The sequence below is a fragment of the Macaca nemestrina genome, chromosome 8, assembly GCF_043159975.1.
Source record: "Macaca nemestrina isolate mMacNem1 chromosome 8, mMacNem.hap1, whole genome shotgun sequence".
Lineage (NCBI taxonomy): Eukaryota > Metazoa > Chordata > Mammalia > Primates > Cercopithecidae > Macaca > Macaca nemestrina.
In genome coordinates this window covers 21,505,625-21,517,916 of record NC_092132.1, presented here as the reverse complement: position 1 = coordinate 21,517,916, position 12,292 = coordinate 21,505,625, and the positions used below count along the sequence as shown (strand labels likewise).

Genomic DNA, 12,292 nt, shown 5'->3' with positions numbered 1-12,292 from the left:
ATGTAGTATGGGGTAGTCACGGGAGATAGCATCATAGAATGGGCTAGACATGGACTTCAGTCAGACTGCCTAAACTCAGATCTTGGTTCCATCATTTGCTAGTAATCTTGGGCAAGTTAAATACCTTTTGTGTCTTTACCTATAAACTGGAGATAAAGTTCCTATCTTTTTAAGATTTTTGAAAAGAATGACTTGAGCACTGTGTTTAGCACATGGGAAGATCTCAGAAAATGTTACTGTGTTGGTAGTGGCAGTAGAAGTAGAGTGAAGGAACAATGGGTGATTCTATGAGCTTCAGTTTTCCTTACCTTTAAAATGAAGAGTGGCTGGGTGCAGTGGCTCACACCTGTAATTCCAGCACTTCAGAAGGCTGAGGTGAATTGCTTGAGTCCAAAAGTTGGAGACTAACTTGGTTAACATAGTGAAACCCTGTCTTAATTTATAGTAACAAATCTTTTTTTGAATAAAGTAAAATGAGAGTGGTGGTTGCCACAGTCATTTCTGTAGGTGGTACTCTGTAGGTCAAGCTAAATTAGGTTTTTTTTTTTTTTTTTTTTTTTTGGGTGAGGGCTAATGCAAAATATGGATAGAAAAACAACCAAATCAGCAGACAGTGCCTGTTTTTATTTTTTTGAGACACGGTCTCACTTTGTCACCTAGGCTGAAGTCAGTGGCATGATCACAGCTCACTGCAGCCTTGACTTCCCCAGGCTCAAGAGATCCTCCTGCCTTAGCCTCTATAGTAGCCGGGACTGCAATCTCACGCCACCATGCCTGGCTAATTTTTTATAGAGACAGGGTTTCACCATGTTGCCCAGGCTGGTCTCGAGCTACTGGGCTCAAGTGATCCACCTGCCTTGACCTCCAAAAGTGCTGGGCTTACAGGTGTGAGCCACCACACCAGGCTGATAGTACTGTTTTTAAAGTGTTTATTAAGGAGTTTTGCTTTTGCTAGAGAAAAATGCCTTTTTAATTAAATTTGATGGAAATAAATTTACCTTATTGGAATTTTAAACGTGTTACAAATTAAGATTTTTAGTTAAAACCATAATTTATTGCAGCCATCTGGTTTAGGGAATCAAAAGAGAGCTCTGAGAAATATATTTAAATTGTTATATGAAACAACGGAAAGAGTATGCTTTCCTTCGGATATATCAGGGTTTCTTGAAGTTGAATAATGTATGGGTCTCTCTTAAAGGGAAAAATTTACAGATCCTCAGTATTATATTTCTATTATAACAGTTCTAAATACATGTAGACATTAAGTTAAATTCTTCATGCTTGTTGTTATTATACAACTACAAATTCAAATCAAATTTTGGAATTAAATATAAGCAAAGCTTTAAAACAAAACTCAAATGAACAATATTAATTGAACGTGGTACATGAAACTGAATTACCATTTGCAACATGAGAGTGAAGTGGGTAGACTCAGATTTTTTAAATTTAATTTTTGAACTAATAGTACATTCACATGATTCAAAAATAAAATATTATTAAAGGTATAGAGCCCAGGTGCAGTGGCTCACACCTGTAATCCCAGTACTTTGGGAGGCTGAGGCAGGTGGATCACTTGAAGTCAGGAGTTTGATATCAGCCTGGTCAACATGGACAAACCCAGTCTCTACTAAAAATACAAAAAAAAAGTTAGCTGGGTGTGGTGGCGGGTGCCTGTAATCTTAGCTACTCAGGAGGCCGAGGCAGGATAATTGCTTGAACCTGGTGGGTGGAGGTTGCAGTGAGCCAAAATTGTGCCATTGCGCTCCAGCCTGGGTAGCAGAGCAAGACTCTGTCTTAAAAAAACAAACAAACAAAAAAAAGCGTATAGAGAGAAAAGTATTACTCCCCTGCTAACCCTGTCTACCAAGTTTCCACTCCCCATCTCTCTTCCAAATCAGATAATTTCATCTGTTCATTTCTCCTGTATCCTTCCAGAGTGTCTTTATGCATATGCAAGTATCTGCACACAGATATGCTCCTTACCTTTCCATTTAGCAACTGGAGATCTTTCCATTGCAGGTCATAGCTTTCTTTCATTTATGCACCTCCACTGAAGTTATGTCTCCTAATTTAATTAACCAGTCCCCTGTTGGTGGACATTTTGGTTGTTTCCAATTATATGTAATTATAATATTATAGCAAGTAATTCTGAATATATTTTATTTCAGGGCAGGTTTTTGAGTTTTGCACTCTTAACCTGTGGTATGCTATGTGATTATGGGGATTCTTCTGCCACTTTTCCTTCTCAGAACTCTAGCTAACCTTTGTGTGAATAAACTTGACCTCATTCACTCTTCACTTGGCTAACACCTGATTTACCTGTTAAATTAGCCTCCTTTTTTTGCATTGGCCTATACATTCAATTTGAGAAACATTGCCTTATAGGTTATTACACACGTAAGGTTATCACTGCTTGCTGTAGAAAAATAGAAAATTGTTGAAAGAATTTTGATGAGTTATTAATATGGAATATACTATTATGCGACACAATCTTATCTACTTTTGAATATCAGTGATTGGAAGTGAAGGTTTCTTGTATACCTTTTAACTTTTGTTTATGTTTAGGGGCATGGTTTGCATGGGATAGGAGAAACTGTCCATGTCCCATTTCCATTTGATGAAACAGAACTACAAGGAGGTACCTTTTGAATTGTATCTATTGACTTTTTTTTTTTTTTTTTAAATTATTACTCATGTCAACAGTTTGGTGGAAAACATGGCAGGAAATCTTAAAATTTTTAGGTTCTAGGTTCTTTGCTATTAAAGAGTGTTGGCAAAAGGTAGTTTTTTGTCGTGTGCTTTGCCATCCACAAAGAACTGTTAGAATAAGACCCATTTAGGATTTTTGAAAGACTACTAGTCTGTCTTGGGAATAAAGAGAGTAAGTAGGTATCTGCCTAGACGGAAGACTTTTCTCTATTTCTCCTTTTTTATCATTCACACAACTGGCTAATACTTCATAAAGTCTAAGGGAAAAAAAAATTGTTTACCTGGAGATGCAGATAGTGACAACAGGATCTGAAAATGTATAAAATCTCAAAAACTGCTTAGTAGATCCTTTGCCATGGGGGATTATTGTGTGAATTATACAAAAGAGGTTTCTTTATATTTGAATATAGAGCATTTTTCTTTTTTGTAAGTTCACATATTTATGAGAACTTGAGTTAAGATATAAATAATTTAGGCATGTGATTTCAAGTACATTGTTAGCTTTAGTTTCAGTAAGAATAACAACTTTATATACTTCTTTATTGGAATCAATTATGATGTATTAAAGTGTAAAAGTAGTTCTAAGAGTTGTTTAATAAAGTATGTTTAAGCTGTTGGCGTTGTGTTATTAGAAACTGTTCACTAATGTGATGTCCATTCTGTTCGTAGAGTTCACTCATGTCAATATGGGTGTTCATAAAGCATTGCAGATACTAAGGAACAGAGTGGACTTACAGCATCTCTGTGGATATGTCACCATGTTGAATGCTTCCAGCCAACTTGCAAATAGAAAACTCAGTGATGCTTCTGATGAGAGAGGTTAGCCAATAGTTGGATTCTTTGAATTAAGATAATTGGTTTTGAGTTTAACCCAGTGTTATATGAAAAGCTGCAGACCTTTGTGGGGATGCTGAGTTATTGAATACTCAATATTCTTTCACTGAAGCATGAGGAAATATTTTAGAACATCATTTGGACAAATATCAGTTGTTCAAATGAAGAAAATAGGATTGGGGTACAGAATGGTTTGGGGTTTTTGGGCGCTTTACTGTCATATCTGTGTTTATAAGGCTTTGCATTAAGTTAGCTTTATAGGGTGATGGTTTCAAAACTCTAGTCTCTTTATACAAATGTTTCCAAAATTGACTTAATAGTTTTTCCCTTTCAACTTTTTCTGTCAAAAGGCACCATTGTCTTAATTATCTAGGTCTAAAATCTTACCTTTGTCTCATTCTTTCCTTTTTTCCACTATGTTCAGTTAGTTTCCAGGTTCTGTGGATTAGGCTTTAGATAAGTCTGTCATGTCCATTTCTTCCCCTTTCTCTTCATTTTAAATTCTCTGTGACTGCTCTTCTTGTCTGGGTCTTGAAGTTTAAACCTTAAACGTTTGCTGTTGCAACCGTTCCCTGCTTAGCCTTTCTGGCCTCTCCTTTCTATCTCCAATCTGTCCTACATATTGACAATAGCTAATTTTTCTTAGATTCCACTTACTTTTTTTTTTTTTTTTAATTTGAAAATCCATTTTCAAGTCACCTTCTCATGCTTACTGGTTGTTTCTGCTCTGGCATAATATTGGCATATATGTGGTTTGGGTTGCCATGGTGCCAGTTCTTGTCCATTGACTTTGGGAGATCTTTCATTATCTCCCATTGATTGATAGTATTTCATGAGCTTCTTAGTTTGAAATTCTGAGGAAATGTGATGGATTACTTGCCATCCAGTAGATTGGATTGGCTCCCATCGAGATAGGTACTTACCCCTATCTCATTGTCTTTGGCCAAATAGTTGACTGCCAAATATTATAGGGGCATTTTCTAGAGAAGAGGGCTATTAATTAAGCAGTCATTTCAAAGTATGTCTACTACAGCTGTCCTTTTTTATGTCATTCATTCCACAAACATTTATGGAATACCTGCTTAGGTGCTGGAGCAATTTAATAAGACCAGGCCAGGTACGGCCAGGTACAGGCTCACGCCTGTAATCCCAGTCCTCTGGGAGGGCCAAAGCAGGAGTATTGCTTGAGTCTGGGAGTTTGAGACCAGCCCGAGCAATATAGCAAGACCCTGCCTCTACAAACACACACAAAAAAAGAAATACAAAAGACAATGTTGTTCCAAGGATTAAAACCCTGGAGAGGAGATGCATGAGTCAGTCAGTATACAGTGTGGTGTTATTGACTGTGATGGGGTCTGCATAAAGCGCTAACACAGCACAGAGGAGGCCTCTTAGAGAAGGTGAAGTTTGAGTTTTGAAAATTGAAGAGTTAGGTAGACAAAAGATAATGTGTTTTTAGAGGATGGCAGCCTTTCAGGCAGAGGGAATTAGGAAACAGTAGTTCATTGTGGCCAAAAGAAAGAATTTGTTGGACAGTAGTAGAAGATCAGAGTAGAGAAATAGGTAAGGTCTGAGGGGTCTTGGAGAATCTTCTGTGCTAAAGATAATGAGTCAGAAAAGAACTTTGAAGAGTAATAACATAATCAGGCTGTGTATTTCCACAGGGGTGCAAATGGCTTCAGTAACTTGTGTCCTTCTTTTGAATTTGGTTTCTTTAGGCTGGGGTTTCTCAACCTCAGCACTATGTGCAGTTTGAGCTGGATAATTTTTTGTGGAGGATTGTCCTGTATATGGTCAGATGTTTAGTGTTCATTGAATAGCATCCGTGTCTTCATTCGTGTCCCTTGGGGATCAAAATTGCTCCCCTGTTTAAAACCACTTCTTTAAGCCAAGGATTATGCATTTTCTTTCTGTCATCATTACTATTGTCTGAAGTCTTTTCCATGTTAGGACTGATTTATTGGCAGCTTCTGCTAACTGCTAGAATCCTAATAGTGTGTGTGTACTTTAATTATAAGGAGAACCTGATTTGGCTTCTGGCTCAGATGTAAATGGGAGTACAGAGTCATTTGAAATGGTCATTGAGGAAGCAACTATAGAGTCAACAACAAAGCAAACCTCTGGTATGGTGCTAAAACTTTTTGCAATTTTATTAGACTAATTTCTGAGGTTTAACTTTTATGTTAAGATATTTGCATGCCATTTGTCTGTTCTTATTATTCATAATAGACTTTTAAATAAGAGTTTTCTAGGAAGCCTTTTTACATCCTTAGAAAAATAATTCAAGTATTATAAAATTATGACTTGAAAATAACTTATTAATAACCTTATTCCTGTGGTAAATGTTTTGATTCATTCTCTCATCTTACAGATGTCTTGCAATACTCTTTTTTTGGGCAAATGACTACTTTGAACATTGGATGAAAGCTGTGTACCTTCTCAGACACGTTTATACCCAAAATATGCCTGTCCTGTTTAGAGATTAACTGGCCCCCTCCAATTTCTTCCTCCCCTGTCAAGCCCACTGGTGGATATCAGTGGCACAGGAGTAATCTATGAACCTCAGGTTAAGAAACCCTTGTCAGTTATATATAATATATATAAGTAGATATATATGATAAAGTAAATTTATGTATCCTTTCTTAGGTGCCACAACAGAAGCAGATTGGGTTCCTCTTGAGCTGTGCTTTGGAATTCCACTGTTCAGTTCTGAATTAAACCAGAAAGTTTGTAGGAAAATTGCTACACATGGCCTTTGCAGAAAAGAGAGGTGAGGGTTTATATTCACTGTCATATTTTCATATCGATTTTTAAGTTGTCAGGGAATAGTTACTATATCTTTCTTTTATTCCACACATGAACACAGTAATTGTTCTGTATATATTTGTTGATTGAATAGAGATCGCTAGTTTAAGGGTTTTGCTGTATTTTTCAAAAGTAAATTTCACTAGATCAGAAATTAGTCACAGGCAAACATTTTGGGCACATGTTTTGATTATATTTCTTTAGTAATCTAGGTGAGGTGAGGGTGTGCTGGAATGGGCATGCCAATATGGAGTATGAACCTAGGTTTTAAAAAATGTATGTCTGCAGAAAATGTCTCTGCATTTGTCTCACTCCTGACACACACACACTCATGTTCTATTCTGTTCATAGTGATTGGTTTTTGTGGTGGAATTATGGTGACTTTACAAAATTTGCTTCACTTTCTACATTTTCTAAAATGAATATGTATTCTTCCTTAAAGATGACATGTAGGTTTTATCTTACATGCCAGCACAGGTCCGTTGTGAGTAGCTGCTAAGAGGCAATGTTGTAAAAGTTCTGAGGCAAACTGGGTTAGCAGGAAAGAATATAATTGAATCTAATTGTCACGATAGGTGGCTTGGAGAGGTGAAATCCACAAGTCAAGATCTTCTTGACTTATTTCAGAAAATGAAGTTGGACAATAATTCATTTAGGTGGCGTAATGTAGCTTTTACCAGAAAATGAAGAATACTCAGTTGACAATTTCAACATCTATTCTCTGAAAACAAAATAATATACATAAATAAAAAATGGAAGTACTATAGAACTTTAAAGATTACCACTATAATTTTTACTGACTTACATATTTGAAAAAAGGTGGGTTGGTATGTGTTTAATCTGTTATCAGGTTGTCTTTTGCAATTACTTTGGTTGTTTGAAGGTTATGTCGTAGTTGTCATTCCTCAGAGTGCCTAAGTCTTCATTTGAAAAGTTTTCTTTCATTTAGTAGTTAGGTTTACTAATAGTTGAATTTTTTTGAAACGATAACTTTGATTTTAGTTGCATTATATATTTTATTTCAAATGGACTTTTTTTTTTTTGAGTCGGAGTCTCGCTGTCACCCAGGCTGGAGCGCAGTGGTGCAATCTCGGCTCACTGCAACCTCCGCCTCCCAGGTTCAAGCGATTCTGCTGCCTCAGCCTCCTGAGTAGCTGGGATTACAGGTGTGCACCCCCACACCCGGCTAATTTTTATATTTTTTTTAGTAGAGACGGGGTTTCACCATGTTGGTCAGGCTGGTCTTGAACTCCTGACCTCGTGATTCACCCACCTCGACCTCCCAGAGTGCTGGGATTAAAGGCGTGAGCCACTGTGCCCGGCTCAAAATGGACTTTTGATGCATGACTACTCCCTATTGTTAAAACAAGCAAAAATTTCATTGATAAGAAACATTGAAATTGTTTTTTAAAATGTTTTGTGATTGGCCCCGATGTATAGATGCATTTAAATTGCTAAAAATTGAACTCTTATGAGAAACTCATTCTTGCCTTTATGTTTAAACTTTTTCTTGTCTTTTTTTTTCCAGCCTTCAAAACCTCTTACATTCCAGTAGAAAACTCTCTCTGCAAGTCCTTAACTTTGTTCACTCATTCCAGGTAACAAAAACCAAAAAGTCCAAATGGTACTTGTACAGAGCTTTAAGTATGCACAACACTTCTGTTTGTTTTTGATCACCACAGCAGCAAGATATGAAATAAACATTAATTTTATTGTACAAATGAAGACATTGAGATTCAAGAAGTTAATCTACTTGCACATTTCACTGGCCAGGTCTTTGGAGACCAAAGCTTGATCTCTTTGTTCTGTGCTGGTGCTTTATTCAACAGAAATGTGTTGAGTGTCTGTTATGGGCCGTGTACTGTGCTAGGTGCCAGTTTTTGGTTATAGTGCACTTCCCAATAACTAAAACGATTCTCCGCTGCCAGGATGGGCTGTCTGTTGTGGCAGCAAAGGCCAGTGCTCTGGACTTTTTGTCTTCCCCCCGTCCCCAAGGAAAGAAAGAATATTCTAGATTTGATTTATAGGTAAATTTTTAGAATAGAATGTTTCTATTCAGAATATCTAATTCAACATTATATAGTCAATATTTTGGAGTTTTACTTCATTCATTCAGTTGCTAAATGCTTGACCCTGACCTATGCCAGACTCTTTGCTGAGTGCTGTGGAAACAGTGATGTGTAAAATACTAATGGAACTTAGAGTGTTGTGGAAGATAGTAATCAGATAAATATTAAGATACGTAAGTTCTAAAAGATTTTAATAAGTACTTTGAAGGAGCCAACTAAGATGAAATCTGCAGGTAGAACTAATTTCAGTAGGTGCAGGATAATATATAAGCTGAATGCAAAAAGTTGGAAAAGAATATTCCGGCAGAAACTTAGGTCTGTATGTCCTGTGTCTGGGAAATGTCCAGTGAACAATGAAACAAATGAAGGCCAGTGTGGCAGAAACCTCATGAAAGAGGGGTAGAAGCAAGAGGTGAAGTTGAAGAAGAGGGCCAGGGCACGGTGTGCAGGGCCTTCTGGCATATGTTAGAGAACTTGTATTTTACACTGAGTGCAAAGAGAAGTGATTGAAGACTTTTAAACAGGGGAGAGATGTTATTTCTGATGGACTATTTTATAAAAATAGGCAAAAATGGAAATTTTATAAGGATGCAATAAATTGAAAAATTTCAAAATTCTGTCAATACTGGGCTGTCTGTTGTGGCAGTGAAGGCCTTGGCCATAGTGAATTAATAAAGTAAACTAATTTGGATATGTTTTGGAGATAGGTTGATAAAACTTGATGATGAATTAGATGTGAGGAAAAGATGAGGGCTGTGAAGGGAAGGAAGGGGAGGGATCATGAATGATTCTTGTGTTTCTTGATTAGCTGGGTATGTGAATAGAGAAGACTGGGGAGGAAGAGGTGAGGGAAAATTTGAGAGTTCAATGATGGGCATGCTAAGTATAGAGTGCATGGGGAAGCATCTGAAACGAAATGTCAGATAGGTGGATGTTTGAGCCTGGAGTCCTAGGGAGAGATCTGTGCAGAGTATATGAATCTGAGAAGCGTGGAGTAGATGGATTATTCTGGTACTTAGTGTCTTGTAAGGTTTTTTTGTTTGTTTTATTTTTTCCCCGAGATGAAGTCTGACAGTGTTGCCCAGGCTAGAGTGCAGTGGCACGATCTCGGCTCACTGCAACCTTTGCTTCCTGGGTTCAAGCCATTCTCCTGCCTCAGCCTCTCGAGTAACTGGTATCACAGGCATCTGCCACCACGCCCAGCTATTTTTTTTGTATTTTTAGTAGGAAGGGGTTCACTATGTTGGCCAGGCTGGTCTTGAACTCCTGACCTCAAGTGATTCACCCGCCTCAGCCTCCCAAAGTGCTGGGATTACCGGCGCACAAGCCACTGCACCTGGCCTTTGTAAGTTTTTTTTTTTTTTTTAAAGATTTTTCTCCTGTTAGGTAATACTTTGGGGTAGGTCAGGTCTTCTAAAAATGAACTTTTGCTTTTTCCACAGTCTCATAGCCTCTTATTTCTATTTAAAAAGACTTACAGTTTTACTTTGGTAGTCATTTTTGCACATATTCATACCCATCATTGATTGCTTTGGGCTCACAGTGTAGATCTTTGCATCTCCTGGACTGCTTTGCAATCCATTAACACTTCTCAGGTAATCAAGGTCTCTCTCATGAGTTAAGTGGTTTTGGTAAAGTATTAAATATCATTTCTCTTGTTTCTTGATCTTTTAGGAAGGTGCTTCAACACTGGATATTCACACAGAGCCCGGTTTTTCAAGTTTGCTTTCACAGTCATCGTATGCTGACATGGGTGTTCCACTTCCTGCGAAAAACTTAATATTTAAAGATGGTGTCTTATCAGAATGGAGTGGACGGTCACCTTCCTCACTTCTTATTGCTAATCTCCATTTGCAATAATTTGGTTACACCATTTGTTGCTCACACTTTCTGCCTTTTTTCTTTCTAACGTTAGCTTTATAGTGTCAGCCACTAAAAAGCATCCTGCTGCTGCAGTGCAATTCTTGCTTAACTAATATTAAAAAGTTTGGGGGACATATTCATGTTTTCTGAAGTTTTGCTCATTATTGCACATCTTATTGCAACAAAGTGCTTTTTAGCAGCCAGCACTATGTTTTTTACCTTGAGACAATCTGCATTTCTTTTATAAAACTAAGTATATTCTTTATAGGCTTTATGATGACTGTTATGTTTATAAGCAGTCACTATGAAAATTGCAATGGTAATTTTATATGTTAGTTTATCAAACATAAATCTTGTTTAATTTTATATTTTGTTACCTATACTTTGGGGGATCAAGGGAAGAGATGGAACTCTTCCTCTGAAAAGGCTTCTTAGTACTTAAAGTAGTAAAACTATAAAACAAACATCCAGTATTGAGAGATGATATGATAGGGCATTATGAATTCCTGTGGGTGTCTGTAAATTATGTATGTCAGTTGGACATTGTAGAAGGTATGTAAATCAGCATAGTTATGTATAACTTCACCTTGATTTTTAAGGTCTTAACTCAGATTATGACTATTCATTGACATCTCATGAGACGCTTTAGAAAACTTTCTATTTTTAAACACCATTTATATGTGGGCTTCTGTTGTCACTGACTTTGGGCTTTATATTTTCATAGAGTCTTTATGGAAAAAATAGAGTTTATTTTCCACTCTTGTAGCTAGAGCTGCTGCACATTTTCACCCTGATTTATTTTTTCGTTTCTTAGCTTCGATGTTTTCAAACCAAGGATTGTGATTTTAGGTTAGAATGACATATTGGAAGCATTAAGACTATGTCTTTGGATCAGAATGCTTTAGTGATAAACCTACTTTGAAGACATACTCTTAAGCAATCTGGATCTTAAATTTATGTGAGTACTTTTTTAGAAAATGATAAAGAAAAATGGAATTATTTCAAAGTGTTTCTTGAGTCATTGATTCTTTTAGCATCTCAAATGTTAGTTAGAATAATTGGAATCACTTTTTAGACTTTTCAAGTTAACCTTCCTTGGGAAGTTTGTGCAGTGTTATAGATTAGTTTAGCTCCTCTTATAGGGTAATGGTTTGCTAGTTTAAAACTGTAACCAAACGAACTGGTCAGACAACATATATCTAAAACACTTAAAATGTTAGGAAGTTTGGGAATGTTATAAGCTAAACATTTTTGCTGATAACTTTTTGTTATTTATAGATATTTGTGTATTTAACATACTTACTTCTGGAAATATATGCCTTTCCTAAAACTTAACCATGCATTCAATACCATGGCCTATCTATAGAATTGAATATTTTGGACCATGTTATCTGTGGCACAGTCAGTGCTGTGTTTGAGGTAAATGCAGTAACGGTTTTTCTACTTTGTCTTATAGAAGGTAGAAACCATGTGTATGTTATGTTTGTCTATAAAAGAAAAAATACTAATATTAAATAATTTCTTATGACTCTGAGTCACTCACTTATTTTTCCAATAATTGATATTGTACATTCCTAGTGCCATTAGGTATGTATGTATGTAACTTTTACAGTTTTTCAGCTGAAAGTTGTAAGTATTTTTTTTTTTTTTTTGATCAGGGCTCTTTAATCTCATTTTAATTTCCTTTGTTTGAATGAACTGTAGTTATTTTATTTATTCCTATATTAACCATCTAAACCAACTGTAATGACATGTACACTAATAAACAATTGAACATTTGTAGTTGTTGGCAGTGAACCCAGTTGTTTGTGAATTTAAAGCTTAAAATATGGGAGTGTTTTGCTGCTATATTTCCTTTGAGAGATAAAGGAGGAAGAAATAGAACCTAATAGTGATCATGAATTTTAGGGAAAGTACTGAAAAACCATGGGGTCCCCTCTGGTTTCTTGTGTTGAATGAGGCAAGAGCAGTCATCTGATTCCGAGCTGAAGACCTCTCGTACTCTTAAGGAG

General features: G+C 36.5%; 1 protein-coding gene across 3 annotated transcripts in view; it reads left to right on the top strand.

The window, feature by feature from the left end:
• LOC105468486 (family with sequence similarity 91 member A1) overlaps positions 1-12,062 on the top strand; it is a 48,253-nt gene extending 36,191 nt beyond the window's left edge. For all 3 annotated transcript variants that reach the window (XM_011718686.3, XM_071067850.1, XM_071067851.1), the window contains 6 exons: positions 2,566-2,638; positions 3,379-3,528; positions 5,562-5,666; positions 6,190-6,313; positions 7,877-7,946; positions 10,092-12,062. In XM_011718686.3, coding sequence (XP_011716988.2) covers positions 2,566-2,638; positions 3,379-3,528; positions 5,562-5,666; positions 6,190-6,313; positions 7,877-7,946; positions 10,092-10,277 — 708 coding nt within the window. In that variant the 3' untranslated portion in view covers positions 10,278-12,062. The remainder of the gene's footprint in view (positions 1-2,565; positions 2,639-3,378; positions 3,529-5,561; positions 5,667-6,189; positions 6,314-7,876; positions 7,947-10,091) is intronic.
• Positions 12,063-12,292: the final 230 nt, after the last annotated feature.